The following is a 26,715-nucleotide window of genomic DNA, read 5'->3' as shown; positions in this document are numbered from 1 at the left end:
TACGAGTTCGTGGGCACAAGCTTTGCGCCATGCCGGTAATGACCTCACCGCCATGCTGTAAAACCCCAACCCCCCCCTTTCCGGCATCGTCTGAAGTGGAAATAGCTCCTGCGGCATCCAAGCCTTCGGCATAATAGCGGTGACCGTTAATAAGCGGAACCGGAAGTAGCGTCATCGCACAGGAACGGGAAAGAGAACGGCGGCCATGTTTAAAAACACAATCCATTGCCATCCATCACAACCAGAAGTCATCTGACCCCCGGAACTCTTACACACCTCCACCACTACCTTTTGCATTTAACCATGCCAAAAGCTGTGAAGAAAATGGGAGATCGCCAGCGCAAGGAGCGCTTCTCCAGACAGGAGCTGACAATGCTAGCTGAGATACTGCAGGAGCATGCAGATGAGGTCTTCTCAAACGAGATGTCCCGTCCAGCACTGCAGCGCAAAAAGCAGATTTGGGCGGAGGTCAGCCAGAAAGTCAGCGCCGTTGGCACCACACCCCGCACCCTAAAAGAATGCCATAAGCGCTGGGATGACCTGCGTTTACGCGTACGCAGCATACTCTCCGCAAACTGCAACATGGGGATGGTGAAAGGTGGAGGTGCGGAGTCCCCCATCAAATTACAACCGTGGGAGGGGCTATGCGCCACCACCATAGGGGCAGAGTCAATTCATGGAGTCGGGGACATGGAGCGAGGAGCACCGTCATCGGCCGATGCAGGTAGGTGTCCCAAATGATACAATGCTAATACCACCACGATGATGTAAACCTGAACTGACAGTGCAATGATGTAGAGCAGGGTCCACCAGACACATGAGTACAAGACTGCCTACAGGCAGTGCAGATCATCACCTTGTCCACATGCTGAATGCACCACATATGTGTAAGGCCAGACGCCTCCATGCATCACCCACCCAAAAGCCAAGCAACCCGTATGTCACTCCCCCAATGTCAATCATCTGCCATTCCATATGGATGCAGCCACCCCGATGCCTGTAGACCCATCATTAACCCTCTTCCTCTATTGGTCCCCCACAGGCACACAATCAGACAGTGGTGATGAGGACAGCAGGGAGGAAGATGGCACACCACGTAAGAAGGCCAGGGCCGAGGAGGGATAACACCACCCCTCCACTTCAAGGGGCATAGGCCAACCGTCACCACATCGGAAGGCCAAGACAACACCACAGGCCACAGCACCAATGTGCTCTACGGCCCCCACTACAGCGCCCACAACAGCCACCAGCACCCAAGTGCCGGCAGCAGAAGGGACTGCATCGGCTGCAAGCAGCACAGTGAGCGAGACAGCTGCCACAGCAGCAGTCTCTGATGATGAGGAAGAGGATCAGCTGCATGTTGCAACTCCAGCCACAGGCCCCCTGCATTCCCCACAACTGTCCCCATGCAGCATGCGCGACACCAGCATGCACGGGCTGTCTCCGGATCATTCCTGGCCTGCAACTCCCAGTACCACGCCAACTGTGCCCGAGGAACATAGTATTTTGGAAACCCCTCAAAGATCCACCACAGCCCCAACCACCCAAGAAGGGATCCAGGACATTCAGAGGCGCCAGCAGGAGCTCACTGGCCTCTTGACGCAGCACATAACTGAATGTGGGAGTGTAAGGGACTGTGATGCATCTTAGAAATCCGCTATTGAGTCATCCTCGAAGGACATTTGTGACGAATTGCCAGCAGTGCGGCACATCCTCTCTGAGATGGTGGCAGTAATGCAGGCCATGCGTCCACCACAGTTTTCTGAACAACCGGGTACATCATCAACTGCTAGTTCAACCAGGACCAGCCCCGTGCGGAGGTCTGGCAGGAACCTGCGCAGATCAGACAGGGGGGCACCTGGTGCTGGAAGAGGGGGAGGCCAGTAGGCACAGCCATGCATACTGGTGCCATGTGGACCACTGGTGCACGCTACTGCACACCATGTGTGGGGGAGTTGAGGGGGGAGTGGGTGTGTGGGGGAGTTGAGGGGGGAGGCGGGAGGGGGGCGAGAGTGTGTGGGGGAGTTGAGGGGGCAGGGGGAGAGGGTGTGTGGGGGAGTTGAGGGGGGAGAGGGTGTGTTGGGTGGAGGGCGTGTTCACTTTGTCATAATTCTTCAATACACATTTTGGTAACTCATAATTCACGTGTGGACATTGCTTATTGCGTACGTGTGCTTTATTGGTGAACAGTCTACAATGTCCATGTCCCTGACACACCCAGTGCCCCGAGTGCCATCTCCATGTCACACTCCCCGTCCATGTGTGCTAGAAACATTGGTTGATCAGAGTCTGACGCATGTCACGTCGTTCCTGTGCATCGCTGTCTCCCTGAGGTGCTGCCCCATCCCCACCCTCCTCATCCTCATCGTCAGGTGGTTGCAGCTCAGCGTCAGGGGGCAGAGGTACATTCCGTCTGATGCACATATTGTGTAGCATGACACATGCCATAACGATCTTTGCCACCTTCTCATGGCGGTACAGGAGTGCCCCACCAGACCTGCTGAGGCAGCTAAACCGTGCCTTCAAGAGGCCAAATGACTTCTCAATCACCACACGGGTACGTGTATGAGCACTATTATAGTGCTCCTGGTGCCTGTTCTGTGGGTTCCGGACTGAGGTAAGGAGCCACCTCTTCAAGGGATAGCCTGCATCACCTGCATGTTGGCAACAATGTATGTGTAAGTCATCACATCATATGGGACCTCATTCATTGACACCATAGCATGCATTTATTTCTTCATTTCAACCACATTTCCATGCATGAATGGAGACACACGATGTGACTGCTCTGTGTGTATTCCTCTTATGGACTGGTGTGCGTGCCATCAACTAGTGGACACAGGGGGGTCCAGTTCCTTGTGAGTGCTCATGCACTGTGTTAGTCCACGGCGGTTGTTTCAATGATCTGGCTGATGTCCAGAAATGTGTATGCTTTCATCCTGGCACCGTTGATGCCAGCCTCATGATGATCTCAATATGCACAACAAATGGTGAAATGCAATTCAGTTGGACCTCTGTGTCAGTGTAGTGGTGTATTGATGTATTTGACCCTCATGTGACTCCTTTGTACGCAGGAATGGGGGACTGTCCTTTCAGTTGATGGTATTTGGTGCTGTGCATTGGCCATAGTACTTGCTTGTAGCTGCATTGTGTTGAGGGGGGTGCGGTCTTATTTGGTACAGTGCACATGCAGATGGCTGTGGAATGGTTGTGACACTGCATCATTTACATGGTAGGGCTGCTTACATCTTGCATTATGTGCTCAGGTGTCAGGTCCAGTCTGGGCTGCTTTGGGGTATGAGCATGGTCCATTCCCTCAGGCACTCGCAGCCAGGTGAAGTATGCATCCCCCCCATCTCAGCCAGGTGAAGTATGCATCTCTCCCCCCCCACCATCTCAGCCAGGTGAAGTATGCATCCCCCCCCCCCATCTCAGCCAGGTGAAGTATGCATCTCCCCCCCCCCCATCTCAGCCAGGTGAAGAAGGCATCTCTACCCCAATCACCTACCCACATCACATTTCCATGGGCCTAACATGCGACTCACTGAGAAGCCAGGATCTCTGCCCTGCATGTCGCTCCATGTAGCGTGGTATCGTGGAGTTCCGCAGGATCATTGAATCATGGGTTGATCCGGGGAATCGGGCACAACAATGTGTGATGATCTTGTTTGAGTCACATACCATTTGCACGTTGATTGAGTGGTATAGCTTACGGTTGCGGTACGCTACCTCCATGGCATGTGGGACCACCAATTCCACATGGGTGCAGTCGATGGCGCCAATGCAACCAGTGATGCCGGCCATTGAATGGAAACCAACTTTGGTGTTTGAGATCTCCTGGGCAGACCGTGGTAAGGAAATGTGGTCGTCTGTGTGCTTGAGGAGGGCATCAAGCACTTGGTTCAGCGTACGTGAGAATAATGGCTGTGAAATGCCATGCATGTGCCCCACTGTGTGCTGGTAGGTGCCTGTGGCCAGGAAGTGGAGCACAGACACTACCTTCAGTAGGGGTGGGATGGTGGTGAGTGTTTCAATCAGGCTGACAATGTCGTCATGTATCATGTCCACAATGGTGGTGATGGTGTCCCGGTCCAGACGGTACGAGGTGTGGATCTGCTCAGGGGTTAGGTTGAATGGACTGGCTCTGATGCGAGGGATTGGGGGCTGCCTGCGTGGTGCCACTGGCTGCACTGGTGGGGCATGCTGGCCCTGCCTTGAGCCCTTCTCCTCCTGCGTCTCCTCTGTGCTGCCTGTTGTTGTAGTAGTAGCACTTCCACTGCAATCATGTCCTCCAGCCCCAGCATTGCTAGTAGTATTGGAATCATTGTGGCGTGTGACTGGGTGTGGGAAGGGGTGGGGTGTGCTCCTTTTGTGCTGGCCCAGTCTGTATTGCCTCCACCTGTGCTGATTGTGTGCACCTGTGGCAGTTGGGAACACTGCACATCGCCGTTTACGGGTGGTCCGCTATGGTGGAATTAGCTCCATGCCGGTAAGGTATTTTTCAGGCTTCAGTAGGGCGTTAATTGCATGTCCGCCTGACTTGTGATGATCCCCTGTTTGCGCCATGCCGGTATTTGCGGCATGGGTGGTCGCGTGCCCACGCACTTGGCGCTTTTAACGGCACCGTTAATTACTGTGCCGCTAATAGAGGTTTATTAGATCCTAATCGGCCGGAACGGTAAGCGATGCCGGTAATCCTTTACTGGCATTGTTATTCACTTACCGCCGGGGTCGTAATGAGGCCCATTCTCTACATATGGGCAATCTTTCTCATACACGTTATGTTCAGTTATCTTTCCTTGACTTAGGCAACCATGGTTGTTTGTCAATTGTCTTAGTGTATAGCCTGTTTTTCTTTGGCAATGATGGTTTGGGTTCCCTTCTTTATATATTGCCCCTTTGTGTGGTTGGCTGCACCCATCACCCACTATATAGCAATCACCTCCTTCAGATGGAATCTTTGGAGTTTCTGTCTGCCAACTAATTTTGTTTATATCAGCTTGGTATATGTTCTGTAATCTGTTTTACAGGTGGTCGGTATTCAATAATGAGTCTCGGTTCAGGCAACGAGTAACCACGGAGCACTCTGGGGTTGCAACTCAACAGTGAACTCACCAGTGGTGTACGTGTCCAAGTACCTCACTGCTCCCAGCTCGTCTCGTTCCCTTCTCCTTCACGGCCCGGCAACCTCTCCAGCACGACTTCCCACGTCTCAGAGCCCTTGCGGCTCCTCTAGCGATGGAGTGCTTGCTTGCCACCGGTGAATGCTGCACACTGGGGAAAGTCACAAACAGGTGTGGTTTCCGTTGCCTGACCTCTGCAGCTGAAGTCTCCCCAGCGTCCAGGTGCTTGCCTGCCACTGCTGAATGCTTCACTTCGGGGAAATTAATAAGTAGGTGCGCTTTCAGCTGTGCGACATCTACAGCAGAAATCTCGAGTCCACACGCCTCTCTCAGGACCGGCATCAGCTTCTCTCGCCTCTCTTCCACAATTTCTTATGCTGCTTCGTGGAGGGTGCAAAACCCCTCCACCCACTATTACTACTGCTCTCCTGCTGCTTCGGCCATCTCGCCTTCTTCCACCTTGATTTTGATCTCTCTCTAATGGCCTGCACCTGAGGGGGCCTTTTATACCTCCCAGCCATCCTCACGTGTGGGTCATTAATCCCAATGGGGTGTACCCTGCAACCCTGTGCCCTCTTCTTCATCCCAGTACTCTGGGAATTCGGGTACATAAAGTACAGATCAAATTATTTTAATAATATTTTCGACATCAAGTTCCTTTTTCTCCTTAAGCATATTCCTAAAAGGAGTATCACAAGGATACAAAAGGTATATTTGTTTTTTTAGAAAAGATTGGGGTTTTTCCAGTTTCATGTTGGTAGTTTTTAAAAGACCTCTATGCAAGCTTTTCCTGACACTCATAGGATTTCCTATTTCTAGGAGTGTTATAATTTTGGTAAGGTATTTTCTCACCTTTAATACATGACCGGCTAAAATTGTCTTCATTCACATGGTTATAATTAACTTGAAAGAACGCCTGTTCTCTTTGGCAACCTGCCATTATATGTGCTGAGAGTAATGGTATTCCTTTCCTGGAAATAGGCAACTACTTTGTCTCATACCATGAAGTCCTCCTGTTTCCCTGGGACCCTTCTCCTCCCAGGTGATTCTCCCGGCTAACACCGCCCCCAGGGTCAGGATCAGGAAGCACCTGCCTTTCCCTGGCCACCCAAGGGTTTTCATGAAGAGTCCATAGGATTCAACACACCAACCCTGCGCATTTTCTCTGTGCTGGCTTTCCATATACCAAAGATGGTGGCCCTGAAGTCCAATGCTTAGGTTTGTGTTCTGGGACCAGGTAATTTAATTGGTGGAGGGTGGATTGATCTCCCACCTCCAGTCCCCGGTGGTCTAGATGACCTTTGGGAAGTTGCAACATCTCTCTGTTTTGGCTCGCTGAGGTGGTGTCACATTTGAATTTGGGGTCTCTCTCAGTCAGTCCATGCAGGTGAGTGTCGACAGTGCTGCAGTATCTGTCTTCCACGGGTGGTGTCTGCGGCCACTCATTCTGCGGGACAGGCCGGTCTGCTCTTTTCTCATGGTGTACCTCCTGATGGTTTTCTTTCCATTATGCATGGTTGTGATGTTTGCAAAAGAAAAAATTGAAGACGGGCAAGAAATCTGCGGAAGGATGGCATATGTTAGCAGTGGTTAGCAGGTAAGCACCATCGGGCACTTCAGGGGGGCGACTGGCTCTAGAGCTCTCCCTGATAGACCTCCCGCCCCTGGCTGAGAAGGGTTCCTGTCCCCTCTTAACAAGACCAGGTTACTGGTGTTGTCACACCGATTGATAAAAGAGAAGAACTTTGCCTTGCGGTAGATGGTCTTTGCAACCATTGTACCAGTTAGGGAGCTTTACACAAGTTACTGTTCTGTGACAGAACTTGGAAAAGCCCACCTTAGGTGACAGGGTTGTAACCCCTTAGGTTTAGCCTGAACTACTCAAAGGTTTGGTAGCAATGGCTAAGCAGCCAGACTTGGCGTAGGAGGGAGAAGGGCTGTAGTGAGACACACAGTACTTAGAGCATACAATCAGTTGAATGAAACATTGACACACTAGCAGTTATATACAAATAGTTTTTTTTTTTATTTTGTATGCACTTAGGCTTTATAGATAAGTCATGTAAGTACTATTCACACAGTAATATCACATTTGAAATCAAAATATAAAGTAACACAGAAGTGGAACAAAACTTCTGATACCAATAAGCAAACTTAGATCCACTCTTGCAACTACAGTTAACCCCTGCCCAACCAAACTTCAAAAGTCCATCCCTATACTAAATGAGTCTCACAGAGTCAAGGGGGCAGTGGAGGACCAGTGACCAAGGGCTGGGGAATAAAGAGGCAGGTAAGCAGCATACAGAACACAGTCTATGAAGGTGTATTCAGGTTTGCAGGTAAGTAATAGTTAACTTTGGCAAATTAGAACCCAATGGGTTGTTCACCCCAATGGGACTCAAGTTGCCCAGGAGTGGGTGCAAGTAACAGCTTAATTGCAGCTCTCCAAGAACACTTGAGCAACGCAGCAAGACCAAGCAAAGTAAATAGGCTTCAAACGGTACCTTATCACTGAAGATCCTGGTGCAGCAGATTGGTCCCCACCAAGAGGCGACAGTTGTCCCTGGTTCAGGTTTCTTGGCCCGGATGGCTGAAGAAGGAACTTTGGAGGGGACAGCCGGATGCACTCGAGCAATGGGACGCCCACAGCACTGGTGCATTGGAGCCCTTCAAAGGCTTTGGGTCGGCAATGCAGATGTGCGCTTTACACAACATTGCACATGTCCCAGGATATTGGGAGATTGCAGTCCGGGTAGGTGAGAGCTCTTCATGGAATGGCACAAAATGCAGGTGGTTTTCAGACTGGTTAGTCCCAACAGTTCATGGGAGGAAGTCGTCTTCAAGAGATCTCCCCTGTCGCTATGAATTCGGAGTCGGGTCTTCAACGTCACTCAGCAGCTCTTTCAGTAGCTTGGAAGTTGCTGGGATGTCCCTCTACAAATTCCTCTTCGGATCTTCGGTCCAGTGGTTGACTGAGGTTCAGCTCCAGGGCGCTTGCCTTTTATGCAAGAAAAATGGCTGAGCCCTCCAATCACCAGTCAAGACTTTCATGCAGATCTGGGGGGGGCGACTCTCCCAGTTCAAATTGGGTCTAGGCAGCCACAGAGCAGGACAAAGACAAGGGGAGGTTTGGTTACCTCCCCCACTTCCTGTCCTTTCAGGCACTCAAGAGCACCTTGGGGGGGCTTTCCAAGGGAAGCCTGCAAGTACAGGCACCATTTTAGGCTAATGGTGACTCCTGTGTCCATACTGCAGTTCCAAAGACAGCCTGCGGAACAAGTCCACACAAAGTTGTGCAAAAAAGGTACACTGCCACCAGCCTGTCAGATGAACTTGTAACAGTATCTAAAGGCTACCGAAACAGTGAGAAAAGGGAGATAATGTTTCCCCTCAACACTCCACATAGGGTGGGGTGTGCTATCTCACAAGATAAAATACATAAGGGGCAAAAGGGTTTCCCCCTGGTAACAGTAGTTACCCAAGGTCAAATAAAAAGGGAAGCTCAAGGAGCTACCAGCAACACTGCACAGAATGTGCTGTGTTCTGCAATAGCAAAAGGTAGATGCCAGAAAACATGGAGGAAAGCAGAAGCCCATACAAAAGTATCAAAAAGAGATTAAAAAAAAGCATTTCCAAGTACAGAATGAAAGAAGGTTCCCACTCACTCAGGAGAATCAGATAAAAACCAAGAGTCCAGCAAAAGGTGCTGGGGGGCTCACAGGTGGAGAGAAGCAAATCTACTCTAACAGTCCCAGCAGTAGTCTTCCAGCATTCCTCTACTGCCTTTCATGCTTCAGATTCCTGGCACCAGTGTTCAACTGAAGAATGGCTATTGACCCTCTCTTGAAACAACAAGTTCCGGATTAGGGGGACCCCAGCCAACCTATTAGGGGGCATGAAACATTTAAACTCTACATGGCTGTGGATCATGGACTTGCCGGCTCAGGTACAATCATGACCTCACACAAGGTTTGGGATGAGTATTTAGTGGTATGCAGACCATTACCTAGCACAAACAGCCCATGCACAAAACAGTTACTTCCCGGCACGTGCAAGAAACTGAATAGGATGCCCATGAATGGCAGTTTCCTATCCTTGCCCGGAAAGGGCAGTGAAATACAAAGACAGGACGTAAACAACAAGGCCAGCCATTCTGGGCAAAGTAGTGATTAAAAGGTGGTCATTCTGTAAAAAAAAGTGGACCCAAAAATTATAAAATTAAGGTAGCACTGGGATTCACTAAATATGGGATTGACAAACGAAAAAGGAAACCTGCTTCTCCTGCACTACACTAGAAGGTTCCCCCATTTAAGTCAATGCTACACCATTGACTGAAAAGGGGGTCGGGCCCCCCTGCACTAGTGGCCTTAAGACTCTTAAGGAAATTAGTTAAGCCAGAGGATGAGGTTTAAAAAGACATCCCTCCCAGAAATCGGGTCTGGGTTTCAAAATAGTTAACAGATATGCCGGGGGTCCCACTGAAATAGATGGAGAAGTCTGCACATTCACAAAAATATTTTTTCCCCCCCCCAACAATAACCCTCGCGCTTAGGCCTATCACCTAGCAACCTACAAGTCACTCAGCTACTTTAGGAATGCACCTCTTCTGGAATTTGGGAAAGCCTTCTTCATTACACAGTATCAGCAGTGCTTCAAAAAGGTGTGTTGACTGCAATTTCAGAGAGGTGTTGCTACGCCGCAACCTTGCACTTTGCTGTGCCATTACCAAAATGGTTTGTGGAGCTGCAGTCCATCTGCCCTGTGACCATGCTGTCCCGCTGATCTGGTTGTGCCAAGGCTCTAGTAATACTGCCTCTCCAGCCTGACAACCCTCTCATTCTGTGTGGCCTTCCTTTTTCTTTTTCCTTGGCAGGCTTTGCTCACAAATGGGTTCTCTCTGGACTCATAGATCGGCATCAGCACGATACCATTTAAGGGCCATCCTGCTGGTAGGAAATCAATCTAGTTTGTGGATTGAAAGCTTTGCCTTCAAATCCGCTGGACTACCCTTCCCAACCACCATCCAACCCACCTTTTGCGCTTATTCTGGGGGTGTCTTGGGTCCAGTGTATAAACTACTAGATTTAGGTGTCTTTACGGTGTAAAGAAACAATACGCCATACAGTGGCTGAATTCCCAGGTGAGACGAAATCCCTACATATATTATCCTATCATTAGAAAGCACATCTTGCTTGCCACAGCCCCTTCTATGCTAAGCCTAGATGTAGAAGCAAGAGCACAAGCACTGAAATGCCTGCTCCTACATTCACAAAGCTGAATACAGGGTAGAGCCAGCGAGTACAGCAGGGGTGGAGCACTGAACACTGAATCCTGTGGAATTCTTTCGAATCATAAAGTGAAGCATCCCCTCCCTTTGACGAACTCTAACCAAATGGACAGGGAGTAATCCAAGATCCAATAGATTGTATGAGCTGCATTCACTTACCTGTAACCTTCATTATGCCATTATTTAGCTTAATAGATATCTGAAGTTTAATGACAGAGTAACCAGGCTGAACATCCCTTTAGTCAAATTAATGTCATGTTATATTGTATTCATGTCTGCCTAGCTCCCCTTCCAAGGGCTGGCACTGATTGCTTCACCCCTGCCATTACTAAGCAGGGTTCGAAATTGGTGGGAGCTGGAAGCTATTTAGCTCCTGCTGGTAGCCTACAAGAGCCTGGTTAGCTTGACACCATCAGCAATCAGGAGGTACTTTTGGCTCTCCAGGCGAACCGATGACGAACAAACACCTATATGAATTTAACTGTATGCTTTTGGGACAATCTATAATAAATATAAGAACACATCAATAGGATATTAACATATTAAAGGGTAATAAATAATGGACAAAAAGCAAAGTTTGCATCATATGTGGAAAAAAGATTTGCGTAATGCTATGCACTAGCTCCTCGTTCTCCAGTGGTAGCTCCTGGTCACTGGTTAATGTGGTAAAGCCAGGAGCTGCTTTTAGCTCCTGCTTATCCAATCTTAGTTTCGGACCCTGCTAAGTGAGGCAGGTAAAGCGTTCAGGAACCTTGCTTGCCTACGTTCAGGAACCACCACAACTAAAGAACTCATCGCACAACAGTCATTTTTTCCTGGGTATTCATCAACAAAACAAATAAAAGCCAACAGTAAGACAAATACTTTTTACAAAAGTGTTTCTGGAGGATTAAATATTTAGTACAAAGAGTAACTTTGAGGATCTGCGAGAGGTTACAGGTGGGTGAAGACACATGTCCAGTTTTGTCCGTTATCTATACTGGGTGGCCAGATGACATTGGTGTCACAGTGAAATCAGAAAAAATACCAATCGCCACCAACCGGGTGCAGGAGACTTCTGTGAAGCAGAGGTAGTAGAGGACGGTTCTGAAATGCTGGTCTTTGCAGGTGGTGCATGGCAACCGCCCCCAGGTTCATTCCTACAAATAGAAAATGAGATCATGTCTCAATGGGCACAAATCGCATACACAGGCAAAGAAAAATAATTTTTAAAAAACGTCTTTATTTATTAAATTTATTGCACATTTGTATGGCGCCTATACACAAGTGTTTCCAGGCGCTACAAGACAAAGGGGGTGATGGGGGGAGGGGGTAAGGGAATAACAAAAAGGAAAACAAAAACGGTTATATTGGCCTTGTGGCAATCCTACTGTGCAAGTGCTTGAGAAGGTGGTAAGTGCAGAGGGTGAGGGGGTTTAGGCAGAAGTGCAGGAGTGGGGTGCCCCCAGGGAAGGGGGAAGGTGGCACGGAAGGGCTGGGCAGGCCAAGGTGTCAAGTGCCAGTGGAAAAGGGGGAGAGGGAGGATGAGTGCGGTGGACAGGGTGGACCAAGTCGGGCTGGTCCGGCAAAGGGACCCCAAGGGCCAGTGCTGGAAAAGGATGCTGGGGGACTGGTTGGGGTTGGTCTGGCCCATGTATGAACTCTGAAGGGACCAGTTGTCCCCAGTCGTAGCGGCAGAGGGAGAGTTAGCTATGGAGGGGGAGAGGGAAGGAAGAGGAGAAAAGTAAAGACTTGCGAAGTTTCCAGAACTTTAGAAGAGCCGGCTCAAGTAGGAGGGGGGAAGGGAGGCCGTTCCAGAGGGAGGAGCCAGCCGAGGAAAGTATCGAACTCCCACTTTCTGCTTGGAGAAGCTTTTGACCTGCAGAGAGTTGGAGCCAGAGGACTGAAGGACTCTGGCCAGGAGGTATTTAGGGAGGGCAAACTCGATGTAAAGAGGTCCCAGGCCCCAAACAGCCTTGTGGATGATGCAGAGGGTCTTGAATTTGGTCCTTGCGGTCACAGTGAGCCAATGGAGAGATTTTAGGGCTGGAGAGATTTGGTCCCTGGGTTTCAAACCAAGGATAAGTCTTGCAGTCCTATTCTACATTCGTTGGAAGGGTGAAGGGAGGAAAGAGGCAGACTCAGGAAGAGGCTGTTGCAGTAGTCAAGCCTAGAGAGAACCAGGGCTCTGGAGACGTTGAGCTTCTGGGGGAAGGTGAGGAAAAGTAGAATGCCTCTGAGAAGGTGGAGCTGATAGTTGGACTTCTTGGCAAGGTCTGTGATGTGTGGAGAGAAAGAGAGAGAAGTCAAAGATGATCCCAAGGTTTTTTGCCTCACTAGTGGGTAAGGGGATGGGACCCAAGGAGTCAGGCCAGAGAAAGGGGGTGGGGACAAGGAGAAGGCGTCCCAATGAGTAGGATCTCTGTCTTACTGGCATTAAGGCAGAGATCATTGGCAGAGCACCATGACTGAATAGCAGTCAGGCAGTCAGGTATGATGATAGGATATGAGGTGGCATTTATAACACACCTATACACAAGTGTTTCTAGGTGCGATGGAGGAGGGGGAGGCGGTAGAGATGGCAGCTTGAAGGACCGCTGTGTGTTGTCTGCATAGCACTGGAAATGAGGTGAGAAAGTAGAGATAAGGTAAGCCAGAGGGGCGAGGTAGCTATTGAAGAGCTGTGGCAATAGAATGGAGCCCTGGGGGACGCTACAGGTAGAGTGTGTGCTGGAGGAGAGAAAAGGAGCCATTTGCACTTGAGAGTGTCTGGCAGAAAGGAAGGAGGTCAGCCATGCCAGTGCGCTGTTCATGATGCCTAGGGTATCATGGGGGCGGTTTATGAGGATGGAGTGGTTGACTGTGTCAAAGGCAGAAGAGAGATCAAGGAGGTTCAGAACAGAGGGAGAGTTGCAATCCAGGCTGGAGAGTAGGTCTTCGCAGGTGTTCAGGAGAGCAGTTTCCGTGCTTCTGGCAGCCCGAAAGCCAGACTGGTGCTCGTGGATGCATCCGGCCAGGAGGTATGTAGGGTCAGTCGGGGGATGAGTAGCTTCTGCATGAGTTTGCCAAAGAAAAGGGGGATGGGGATAGGGTCATAGTTACCCGGGCCAAGAAGGGTCAGCAGATGGCTTTTTTAGAAGAGGGTGCAGACAAGACTGCTTGAGGGTTTGGGGGAAGGAGCTGGTGGCAAATGAGTGGTTGCAGAGGACAGACAAGGATGGAGCGAGAGAGGCAATGTTGTCCTTGATGGTTCTGGAGGAGCAGGGGAGCACCTGTTTAGAGGAGACTTTCATGGAGTGGACGACTCTAGAGATCTCATCTGGCGCAATGGGAGCAAAAGAGGAGAGTATTGGGGGAGAGTTGGAGGGCCAAGGGAGCAAGAGAGGGGGTAAGGGGATCGAGGGGGAGCAGATGACAGAGAGGACAGGATGTCCAAAGTTTTGGAGGAGAAGTGGGTGGCAAGTGCAAAGCAGAGGGCCTGGGAGGGGGAGGGGAAGAAGAGAATGCAGCGAAATACCCAATTTGATTGAAAAAATGTGAGTGAATGGTACATTTGACTGATTCAGCAGTACCATTTGCTCAATGACAAAACTACTGAACATCCGGAGCAGGGGTGGCGGGGGTGTCCCCGGCTCCCCATGTTCAGTAGTTTCAGCATCAGGGTTTGCAGGGGTGTGCCCCGCTTCCTCGACATCGGAAGAGGGGGACCTAAAAAGAATGAAAAAAAAGGAAGAAAAAAGAACCCTGCTGTGTCGATCCGACCCGCGTTAGAGCGACGGAACTGACACCGCAGGGTACAGGAGAGGCGGCGGCAGGGTATGAGGAAAGGTAAGTGGGGGGGTTGTGGGGCTACTGGCAGTTTGTGGGGGACAGTATTTATTTTACAAATGTAAAAACATATTTGCGGAAAAATTGACTACAGTCCATTCTGCCGCGATTGTTTTTACCTCTGTAAAACAACCCAAATCCTACTGCAGTCGCGTTGGAAAGTTCCTTGCTAATTTTAAAGAGTTCAGCCGTGTTGTTGGTGGCTCTATAGGTACAGACTTGGACATGAGACCTCTTCTTGGAGCAGATGAAGAGACTGTATTGCCTTTGGAGTAGGCGGCAGGCCTGTTTGTCAGAGGATGAGCTAGATGTCAGCCACATCCGCTCTTCAGCTTTGCACTTGCGTTTCAAAGCGGCCAAATCCGAGTCATCCCAAGAGTTGCATTTGGAAGCAGGCTTTGTGATGATCCTCATGACAGGGGCAAGGATGTCCAGGGTGTTGGAAATAGAGAGGTAGAGGTTAGCAAGAACAGAGGGAGAGTCTAATTACGGAGAGGAGGAGGGATGAAGTAAGAGGCAAATTCAGCAGCGGACACACGCTTCACCGGCCGAAAGACCGAGTAAGAGACTGGCAGTGCAGGTGCAGGCATCAGGGGACAGGGAAGGTCAAGGTGAAAAGAGAGGAGAGAGTGGTCTGACCAGGAGAGAGCGGTAATGAGAGGGATGTCTGTTGAGTTGAGAGCATCAAGGGTGTATCCGGCCGAGTGGGTTGGGCCACAAGGAAGGACAAAGAGGGGAAGAGTGTCACAAAGGTTGCGGAGGAGAACAGTGGCCCCATCGAGAAAGTTGAGATGGATGTTGAAGGGGAGGAGGCAAGAAGAGAGGAGGAAAGGTTGGTACATTCTGAGAGGAAGAAGGACGACGGTCCAGTGGGTCTGTAGATGGTAGCGACAGTAAGAGGGAAAGTAGGTGAGACAAACAACCTGCAGACTAGGCTTCCAAAGGATGAATAGGTTTGAGTGGGGATGATGGAGGCAGGAACCCACTCAGGGAAGATCAGAGCCACTCCACCAACAGCACTTGTGGGCCTGGGATTGGACAAGATGTTGTAGCCTTCAGGCAGAAGAGTGTCAAAAGCAGTGACAGAGCTGGCCTTGAACCATGTCTCAGTGAGAGCAAAGACGTCTTCAAGGAGGTGACAGATGTCAGAGGAATATTTGTTTGCATAGCGAGAATTGAGGGTGGCTAAGTTAAGACGGTTGTGAAGATTTGTGAGGGGGGGCTCAAGGGTGGGGGGCCCCCACTGGGGAGAGGTTCAATGGGGGATGACGGAAGGAGGGGTGGGAAGAGAGGGACGAAAGTTGAAGAGAGAAGGAAGGCACCTGTTAAGAATGCAGAGGTTGGGCTGAGAGCCCTGGGCCTTGATAGTGCCATTATGATAAGACATTAATAGTGCATTTGGAAGATGCAAAGTGCATCAAGAGCACTTCCCATCTGGTGCCGCCAGTAATGGGAGAGCAGAAGAAAGAGGAGAGGACAGAGAACATATGGGGGGTCCATAGGTTAGAAGAAGGAACAGCAAAGAGAATGTCAGTGATAGTCAGTCTAGAGGAGACATTGATGTAGGTGTATGCAATGGGAAGACCAGGATTGGAACTCAGGAATGCCCTTTTTAGTTTCTTCCTTCCAGTCTTAGTGAGAGAAGGAGGATATGAGACGGAGAAGCAGTTAGAAAAGATAGGGGAGACAGAGAGAGTCATGGGGGGGGAGGAGAGGAGGAGGGGTGGAGGGAGCCAGGAGGTTAACAGGGGAAAAGGTAAGCACTATGCAACAGTAGAATCACACCAGGCGGTCAAGCAGACACAGATCAATTGAGCACATTGAAATGCCCAGAAATACAGACAGATCAGTTAACAAACTGGTAGCACACCTGAATTCAATTTCATCCAAAAGCACTCAAAGTAGTACAAAATGATGGTGGATTACACATTTACATTATGAGATTATTAATGTGCCTTTCAATATGGACTGATTTTCTACTTTTCCACTGCCGTTTACATGTTTCTTTTGCACAATCCTTGTAATAAATATATACCGTTTTTCCAATACAAGAGAGAGAGAATGTCTGATTTATGCAAATCGATGTACTTAAAAATATTCTTTACTCAGGCCATGTATCACCCATGTATGTTGTGGGCACAATTTGGTTGTAAAACCAAGCAGCACATTCAGTTTTCATGTAATACTTTGCTTAATGATCATGTCCAATATTTAGATCATATGCTGAAAAGTTCATTTAAAAAGATTAAGCGTTCTTCAGGTCTTTGCAACGTTAATAGAAAAGCGTGCTGAATTATATGGACTTGTCTTAAGAGTGAACCAGGTGTGTGCTGATATTCAGCAGGACTTTGAGGATAAAAGTTCTAAAGTGTTCTTCAGGTGGGAGGCCCTAGAATGTTTGTTTTTTCTGACTGGTTTACTAATCTTTTCCCCAGATAAGTCTGCATCCAATGGCTTATCTAGGCAATAACTGGCTAATGCATTACCTGAGAAGCCCTAAACCTCTTTGGGTTAATGTGTGCAAAATTGCGTGTGCTCCACTGGTTGTTGGTAGACCTTTACCTATTCAGAATCTAGTTGGTCCAGATGGCTGATCCTGAGGGATGATCTAGAGCGCACATCTGTGTTAGAATGCAGTATAAGCCACTAAATGAAGCTTTGCTCCTGTTAAATAATGGGACGCAGTGATTGCCGTATGTGGTTATGGCTTCTGCCTGCGTTGGAAGAGCAAAGGCTGCGGAACGAACAACAGATTTGCTTGGACTCCTGAATAGTGTCTGATTTCTTGAATGGACACCACATCTTCAGTGAAATCCTGGTAACATTTTGAAAAGATGCATCCGGTGACTGAAAGCAGAGTATGCACTCAGCTCATAGTTCTGTTTCACATGGGGAGTCACTGTCAAAGTCTTAAAGGAATGGTTCAGTCAGGAATTTTTATTGGCCCTACGGGTCGGCCATGTGTTTTTAAGTCCAAGTCGCTCGATATTAGAAAAATATCCTATGGACCTTACCCGAGTTTTCGTCCATTAAACGCACACGAAAACAAGCAGCAGGGCAAATCCATTTTGTGATAATCCTATCACTTGCCCCATCGCCCTGGGTGACCTGCTTTTGCGGCATTAAATCATATCCCCCGCCCCTGAGCCTGTCAACAGCAGACGCGTATTGTCCATTTCACAACGTCAAAGCACGTCTCGTGTCAAGATTCGCTGCGCTTCAGCCAATGACGTGTCGCCATGGAAATGGCAGGATGCCTCTTTACTCAATAAGTATAAACAGACCGTTTGACAACACACAGCAGCAGATTTTCGATTCCATTCCTCTCCCTGTGTTACTTTGAGTATTCTGTGACTCGTTTCTGTGCTCTGGTCAGCTACCTTCACCGCTTTTAGCCCGTGTGAACACCTGTACCATCACTATAAATTATTTTAGTTTGTTTACCACGCAATGGCTACAATAATGACCTACATGTACGAGCCCGAGTATACCGAGGAACTACTGGAAAGGGAAACATGCGAAAACGATGGCGCTTCGGACGGCAGTTGGCAGGACGATTCAACGGATGAAGACACTAGACCTAGTCGCATGGACGGTGTTTCCACCTGGTGCACATGCAATCGGTGCAAGCTAATGCCAACCGAGGACGAGAACTGCTGCTGCTGTGAAAACTCGGGATGCGTGGCCTACATTTCGGAAGGCGAGCCACGGCCGCAATGCATCACCGAGCTGCCAGACTTCAGGGCAGCCTGCCTTACACGGACCTTGTTGAGAATAACGATGGTGCTTATGCACGAAATTCGCGCAACTGTTTGTCCTCGTAATCCGAGTAACGAGTAAGTATAATCTGGTTGTGATGCTGCTACTATTTCATGGTCGTCTCCTATATTCAAAATTACATATACATTTCATTGTAACGCATGAAAGTCGTTCAATAGTGTGCAGTGTCTATATAGCATTTGTCCGAGCAGAATGCCATTAGTTCCAAGAATTGTCATTGACAACAAAGGTTTAATAAACTTATCTAATACCCGCCTGTGCCGTTGCTGCAATAAAACAAACTTTCCCCAGTGATAGCGGTCAGTACAGGGGATTTTCCCTCGCTGTGCTGCAACCTGACCTGTACAATGTGTAATGTTTTGTATTTTTGTGCCATCAAAATAAGAAACAAAATAAAACACCACATATATTTTAACAACGGTTGTTTTGATTTTTTAAATGAATCAAGTGTGTCCCCATTCAAGAGTCTTCCTGTGCCTTGCCTGCACGCCCACAAGCCCATCCACCCCCCCCTATCAAAGGCAGTTCGCACCCAGGGATGAGCGCTGACATGGTGTGCTGTCAGGGGCGATAACGACGAAGGTGCCAAACACCAAGTACACTTCAAGGCTGTCTATCGTTCATGGGTGATTGTTACCATGTCCACCTTCAGACCCCGTGTCTCCGGCCAGGATGCCCCCTCACGCTGGCCGCCCCCCCTGCAATCCAGATAAGTGTGTCTTCATTCAAGAGTCTTCCTGTGCCTTGCCTGCACGCCCACCGGCCCATCCACCCCCCCCCCCCCATCAAAGGCAGTTCGCACCCGGGGATGAGCGCTGACATGGGGCGATAACGGCCATGGTGCCAAACAGCATGTACACTTCAAAAGGTATCCCACGACCCAGTGTCTCCGGCCAGGATCTCCCCCTCACGCTGGCCGCCCCCCTGCAATCCACATAAGTGTGTCCCCATTCAGCAGTCTTCCTGTGCCTTATTTGCACGCCCCAGGCCCATCCATCCCACCCCCCTCTATCAAAGGCGGTTCGCGCCAGTGGATGCGCGCTGCCATGGGGGGCTGTCAGGGGCGCAAACGTGAAGGTGCCAAACAGCATGTATACTTCAAAAGGTATCCCACGCCCAGGGGCCATCGCTCACGTGGCCTCCTCAGACCCCGTGTCTCTGGCCAGGATCCCCCCCTCACGCTGGCCGCCCCTGGCAAACCATATAATACCACGACATATACACGTCATTCATTCACAAACACACCCCTGTCTCTAATACTCAATAAACCACTTGATATATCTCATGAGAACATCTTTGTGCTTTGCAAGTCAACTCCTAAACGTGCTACCTGAGAAGCACTGAGATCGATGCTAATCTGCTTGTGGTCGTGCTATCTGCTATCTGTGAACTTCTGTGAGCGCTTCGAGCAAACTCGTCAGTGTGCTAGCTGTGACCATCTACCTGTTCTCCTGCCACAAACTACTGGGCTTGCTGAATCTAACTGTTTGTTGGTCAAGGTAAGGCCATGTATCACAGTCATATTTCTGTCATTTTTAAATTTCTATCTATTTGCGAGTAGAGCACTCAATAGTGCTATGTTCATTGGTCTCATTGATATTGACTTGAGTTTCAATTGTTATGCTATCAATAGATCTATTTATTGTCATCTTTGTAAATTGTCATCGAATTGCATCCTTCACGGTTCGTGTCTATAATGTAAGCATGTTTCCTTCTCGTGCAAGGCAGTACATCCAAGGGCGAGTCACATGTTCAGAGTTTAGTTCCATCATTTTTTAATTTGTGAAAGTAATGCAAATACTAAGCCGCACTCGATGAACTGGTATAGTTCCAGCGACCAAAACAAACCTTGCATTGAACATGGTATGGTTTATTTACTTTTTTATGACATTTTTATTCATCAAGGTTTTATAATAATCTTGATATTTACTTTTCAGAATTTTCAACAATGCCTGCCTGTTCAATTAGCGGTTGCCCTTCGAAGACCCATGCTAAATCTGAAGGCACTGTAGAGTCCAACAAGTCTTTGAGGACAAGAGGGGTGATCTATACCGCATCTGCAGCCGGCACTTTTCCTCGAACATGTACGCCACATCTTGGGTAACAAAGAAGAATAAACGGCGAACGACACGAAAGTTGCTCGCAAACGCTATTCCAACTCTATTTGTCCACATTCCGCCACTGGTGAGTCAAGTGTCCGGATTTAGCTTTAGGCCTTGCGGTAGTGTGTAGGTAGCCAAATGGATTAATTGATATTTTAGGTGTTGTGTCCCTTGTAATACTTTCGATATTGAGTGTATAGCTTTGAATAATGACATTTATCAATAAATTATTTTTCGATTTTATAACCCCCAAAGGAAATCTATTTATGGGCTCAGGGAACTGTGCTATATTGTGGATTTTCAATAGCATTATTCTCAAGTATTCTGTCGGCTTACATGGCAATTTTTAATATTGGCATTTCATTATCAAACAACAATTTACCTTTACAACTGCTTGACAATCCACTGAATCTGAAGCAAGAACATTCTACATCCGTGACGTGCCCGCAGTTATCAACCACTTCTAGCGCGTATCAGGTAATCTTACTTAGCTATTCCGCTACAGACTTGTTTTATGCATGTCAAGTAATAGTTTTTATGTATCGTGTAATTATTTTACAGAAAGTTTGGTTAGTGCTTTCCAATTGATCTACACCTTAGTTGTCGTCCCCTGGTGTTTGTTTTCAGTTATAATTATTGTTATCCATACTAATGCAAGTACTGTCTTTCAGGGAGATGCTGAAGCGTCCACCACATTGACAACATCCATAGATATTCTTCAGCAGCACGAGGTATGGATACTGACAGCTCCATCGAACTAGATCATCAGAGCTGGATTACTTGTCGTTTGATTGTTCTACACAATGTTTCGTTCGTGGTTAGCCATTGATATGTACCTGTGCGGTCGACCCCAAGTGTGTGTTATGTTTTCAATATTGTAATCCTTACAATTGCAAGTACTATGTTTCAGGCAGTAGATGGAGCGTGAACCCCTGCACTTGATGCAGAGCCTGACATTCAAGTAATTCCAGGGGAAGTGGAAGCGGGACCATGCGTATACGAATCAGCGCAACAGCTTTCGGAAGTGCGCACTACATTTACAACATCCATAGATATTCTTCAGCAGCACGAGGTATGGATACTGACAGCTCCATCGAGCGTGATCATAAAACGTGATTCCATTTGCTATACTTTCTTCCTTATTAACGCAAGTACTGTGTTTCAGGGAGACGACAGAGCTTCCTCTACAATCACAATATCCCATTTAGATGATGCAGATGTAAATAAATCTGAGAAATAAGTTGATTAAATCGGATCATATTTACATATCCATTGATTCTTTTAGACAATGCATCATTTGAGGTTATCCCTTTATATGTACCTCTGCCGTCGACACCAAGTGTGTGTTCTGTTTACAATATTGAAAACCATACTAATGCAAGTACTGTGTTTCAGGGAGTTGCTGAGGCTCCCTCTCCAATAAAATCATTCATGGCAGTCTAGGCGGAGCCAGATGTATGGATACTGACAGTTCCATCGAACTAGATCATCAGAGCTCGAATACTTGTCGTTTGATTGTTCTACACAATGTTTAATTCGTGTTTCGCTATTAAGATGTACCTGTGTGGTCGTCCTCACGTGTGTTTTATGTTTTCAATATTGTGATACATAGTAATGAAAGTACTATGTTTCAGGGAGTCGATGGTGCGGCATTCCGTGCTGCCTATGCGGATCCAGAAAATATAGTTGTTGCAGCGCAAGAGGAAGGGAAGACATGCGGAAACGAATCGGAGCAACAGCGTGCAGATGTTGAAGTTCGAGTCAAGAAAGTTGCAAAGAAAAGAAACAAAAATAAGGTTAGTTACAAACAGGTCATATTTTTAGAAATCGTTTTGAGCTGGGGACTATAATGTTTTTTTTCTGTCAATTGTACTATACTTTATCTTGTGTTTAAACTGAACATCCCTTTTCCAATCTGTCCTCTATTTACCCGTGGGTGTACGAACTATACATACACAGACAGTGAAGCAAATGAGAGATGTTGCTTGCCAGACCATTTACACTATGGAGGAACTATTAATTCAGGTGTGGCTTGTTCAGATTCGAGATGCTCATGTCCAATGGCCAGAACATGAATTGAATGTGTCCGGAGAATCCAGTAAAGTTTTATTGGACCATTGCTACAGTGCGACTGCACCACCACAAGATGATGATGATACTGGATGTATTGAAGATAGCTCTGAAGTAGTCGCAGATCAATTCACACAATCTACACCAGCAAACAAAAATGCCACCCAAAAAGCTGTCGACATTGTTGTGTTCTCCCATCAATATTCAATTAACAGATGTTGAAATGACAGAGAATGAACCAGCAGCACTATTCACCGACACATCAGAACCTGATATCAGCGATATTAGTTTCAATTGTGGTGAAATGTTCGCAACGATGCAGTCCGAAACAACCGAGATGCAGGATGACAGTCTAATGAAAGAGGGCAAATACATAGTATTCGGCAGTTGTTTCATGGATATTATAAGTATGCTGAAATGTGGGCATTCTGTTAAGAGAGGAAGTATGTGGGAAGCCATTGATTCATGTGACTCGTCAAACACAAGGCAGTAACGTCAAAATACATGCCACCTGTACATTACATCATACGTTCTCATGGTCTGCACAACCGATGCTGGGGAAACTGCCAGCAGGCAATCTACTGTGTGCAGCTGCCTCACTTTAAAGTGGGTCCAGTTTTAGAAAGATAAGAGTCTTTCTTTCAGTTTGTGGAACTCCATTTCATTTCTAAAACGCAGTACTACAAATTCCACCATGATTATCTATTTCCGGCCATTAGAGTTGCTTGGAAAATTGAACAATTGTCTCTAGAAAGTACATTTGAAGGCAAACGATTCAGGCTAGCCGGTGATGGACAGTGCGACAGCCCTGGATTTTCTGCCAAGTACTGCACCTACCACTTTCAGGACATGGATACTAAGAAAATTGGGAGTTCGGTGGTCGTGCAGGTGTCCCAATGTAAATCCTCAGTGGCCATGGAGAAACTAGGATTTATAAAATCATTGGAATATCTACAATCGAGGGGATTCACATCGACCTCATAGCCACGGACAGACACGTTTTAATAGCCAAGACAATGGGAGAACAGTTCCCACATATTAAACATCAATTTGACGTATGGCATCTTGCTAAATCAATCAATAAGAAAATCTCGGCTGGAGGGGAAAAACAAAAGGTTTGGAAAGTATTTCATAGTGGTCCCAGTCTATCAGCAACCATCTTTGTTGGAGCTCCAAAACTTGTGAAGGGTCAGTGGAAATCCTACTTGAAAAATGGCGATCACTGATGCACCACTGGACAGAAACCCAACATTTCCACCAATGTGAACATGGCCCTTTGTCCACAGAGGAGGCACGGAAGAAGAAGTGGTTGATTCCATCTTCACCTACACACAAAGCCATTGAGAAGATTGTTTTTGATAAAACTCTATCAAGAGATTTGAGGGGACTGACAGAATTCTGTCACACAGGAGGTTTGGAGGTGTTCCACAATATGTGCCTAAAGTACAGGCCAAAGCGATTGCATTTTGGCATACAGGGCATGAAACATAGGACTCTACTAGCGGTCTTGGCCCATAACGAGAATGTGTGCCGTGAACAATCTAGGACTAGGGGAAATGTAGGGATGCTTCGCTACACTACGGTCTTTGCAAAAAGAAGTAAGAAATGGGTGGTGAAACCAGTATATGAGGAAATGAATTTCGACTTTGTTAAAGGCCTTATTGTTAATGTACTAGAGAAGCACAGACATGGAATTTTGAGCGATTCTGTGCAGAGCACTGATGCATTGCCACCAGACATTGCCACTGTGCCATGTCCACCCAAAGCAGAGCTCGTTGACAAGTACAAATCCCGGTTTAAATCATTGTAATCTGATTGTCTTTTTGAAAAAAATGTTATTGTACAGTGTACATACAAAGTATGCTAACCCTAACCCCTCCCTTCATCATCCTCGGTGGCGAACAACCTGGGTGTCATCTTTGACTTCTCTCTCTATTTACCTCATATCGCTGACCTTGTCAATATGTGTATGTATATATTTTTGTTGCTGTAACTAAGCTTTGCAATCTCATGTAAATGCTGCGCACTGTTAACTGAGGGGAGGCTTGTGCATTGCAAATAATAAAACAAACAAACAATAAATCTCACTTTCAACTCAACTCCTTGGGTACTTTATACTTTTCCTGACCTTCCCCCAAAAAGTCAATGTCTCCATAGCTATGGTTCTCTAGGGCTGCAAAGCTCGCGGACAACGAGGACAAAATTGTGGGCCTTATAACACGCCAAGTGAGGCGTTGCAGATGGGAAAGAAGCCAGTTCGCATAAGGACATTGAGGGCTAGTAGAAAGATGGAGTCGAAAATTCAGGTTCTCACAGATGGCTTTACACTGGATGTTGCAAAGTAAGAATGTATGCGCTCATGCAGAGTGAAGCTCAGTGGCTTTGATTTTTTGCTCGCGAGCTGAAGAGGCCTACGACTCGCACTGGCAGTATAAGATTCTATTGTTTTTTGACCTTGAGAGACAGGGACCATGCCGAAAGGACTTCATTTGAAGGAGGGGTGCAATAATGTAAGAGACGATAAGGCTGAAAATTCTGAAACTACACCGAGTTTCATGTTAGTTCAGTATATGAAAAATCATTGGCACAAACAGAGTGGGCTTTACAGACTGCATTAAGCCGACACAATGGAAATGGCAAATATAATGTAAGTAACTCTTTAGATGATTTTATACCGGAATATAATACCAATAGCGTACCGCTAAAGGCAGGTTAAGTTGTACTTGTTCGTTCTGTGTGGCATATTACAATGAAGAGCAAGTAAAACATTTGTGGGATCGTCTTTCTACCGGGCACATGGGCATGCATGTGCCCATTCGACACGCATGAAGACAAACAGTCGTTTCTCAGTGGTTCAACGCTAATAAATCATTACATTGTGTGTTAACCTCAATTTCTTTCGTCAGTTTTTGCATTGCTTTTAGAGCCGAACATACTCCGTTGCACGATCCTCGCAAGCAAATAGTTTCACCTCGGCCCTAATAAATGAGATGATTAATAGTAATAAAGATTGGCTGGCAAGACTAATTTCAATTTAAAACAGGTACATCCTACCGTACTTTGACTGCCACCTATTCCAGACCCCGGCCGATGGCTTCTTCAATCGCCAGCTGCAGCTTCTTGTAAACAACTGCACTACATTGACTATTTTATGGGACGATCGCCAAGGGCCCATATGCCCTTACGCAGTACTAGCTGCTAGAAGCAACATATCAACCTTTACCGTGGCCTAGTGCCTAGTTAATGGAACGGCCTTGCAATTCACCGTGCGACCAAAGTGCTTCTTTTAACGAAAACCAACACCCTGTGTACCATAAAGGAACAGCGCGTGACTCACGATAAACTTTAGAGGATTTGCGGATCGAGAGCAAAGAAAAAAAATTCCATTCCGATTTAATATGCCAATTGCTGAATATTCACTAAACATTTAATGTCAAATAAATGTACTTTACCAAATGTACCGTATTGCTGTTTGATTTTAAAGTAAAGTTTAATATTCCGAATTGTGGCGCGCTGTGTTGTGAGTTGATCTGTGTTGGTTTCCGGGTTCTGTGTGAAGTTGCGTAGAAGACGACTGGGCGCGTTTGCCTACGCAGCACAGCAACGTCACGGAGAGAGGCGGGGAATATGAATGTTTTGATAATGTCAGGCTCAGGGGCAGGTGATATGATTTAATGCCACAAAAGCAGGTCACCCATGGTGATGGGGCAAGTGATAGGATTATCACAAAATTGATGCGTCCTGCTGCTTGTTTTCACGTGTGTTTAATGGACGAAAACTCGGGTAAGGTCCATAGGAAATTTTTCTAATATCGAGCGACTTAGGCTTAAAAACACATGGCCGACCCGTAGGGCCAATAAAAATTTCTGACCAAACCATTCCTTTAATATGGATGTTGGAGATGGCGGTGCCAGATTCTTCAGGAACTACGACGAAGCTGAAGAAAAGCAGCAGACCGTGAGGCAGAGGCACCGCCAGGGAGGGGGCCTTGGGGAGCTATAACCCTGGGTCTTTGCGGTTGTAGCCCTGGATAGAAGCTCAAGGGCTACATCCAAAAGGCTAGCTAGTCCCGAGTCTCGACAGTCGCAACATTAGCGTAGCCCTGGATCTTTTCCAGACCTAGCAACACCTCTGCCATGAGGCAGCGCAGCTTGCCAAGACCCATCTTTTAACAAAACTCTGCCAGTGTCTGTGGATAAAGGACTTCTCAGCAACCAGAGAGAACAAAAAAACTGGTGCTCCTTTCCCGACTCGAAAGGCAGATCAGTTTGAAAGGCTCAGGAGTCCCCAGTTTGTTGCATGTCTCCGCCCAGACCGAACACTAAGAGATGAGCACACTGAGCACCAATAATAGGCAGCACCAGAGGTTTATCATTATAAAAAGCCAAACAAGCACTAAGAGAACTGCTCCACAATAGCATATTTTCAGTAGTTTGTCATCTTGTCTCCAGTGGGCCATCAGTTCTACTGTGTTATGGAGAATTTTCAGAATTCTTTGCTGAGGGGTTTCAGAAGACCAGCCCAGCAGTATGAGCACAGGATGTCC

At 47.4% G+C, this 26,715-nt stretch overlaps 1 protein-coding gene across 5 annotated transcripts in view; it reads right to left on the bottom strand.

Annotated features, from left to right (window-relative positions):
- Positions 1–26,715, bottom strand: part of DCAF4 (DDB1 and CUL4 associated factor 4) — a 497,489-nt gene that overhangs the window by 257,297 nt on the left and 213,477 nt on the right. For all 5 annotated transcript variants that reach the window (XM_069638614.1, XM_069638618.1, XM_069638619.1 and 2 more), the window contains exon 7: positions 11,452–11,549. In XM_069638614.1, the coding sequence (XP_069494715.1) occupies positions 11,452–11,549 (98 nt within the window). The remainder of the gene's footprint in view (positions 1–11,451; positions 11,550–26,715) is intronic.

The sequence above is a fragment of the Ambystoma mexicanum genome, chromosome 14 (genome assembly GCF_040938575.1).
Source record: "Ambystoma mexicanum isolate Mex_15411 chromosome 14, UKY_AmexF1_1, whole genome shotgun sequence".
In the NCBI taxonomy this organism is placed as follows: domain Eukaryota; kingdom Metazoa; phylum Chordata; class Amphibia; order Caudata; family Ambystomatidae; genus Ambystoma; species Ambystoma mexicanum.
Note: the sequence above shows the minus strand (reverse complement) of the source record. Positions and strands in the feature narration are given on the sequence as shown.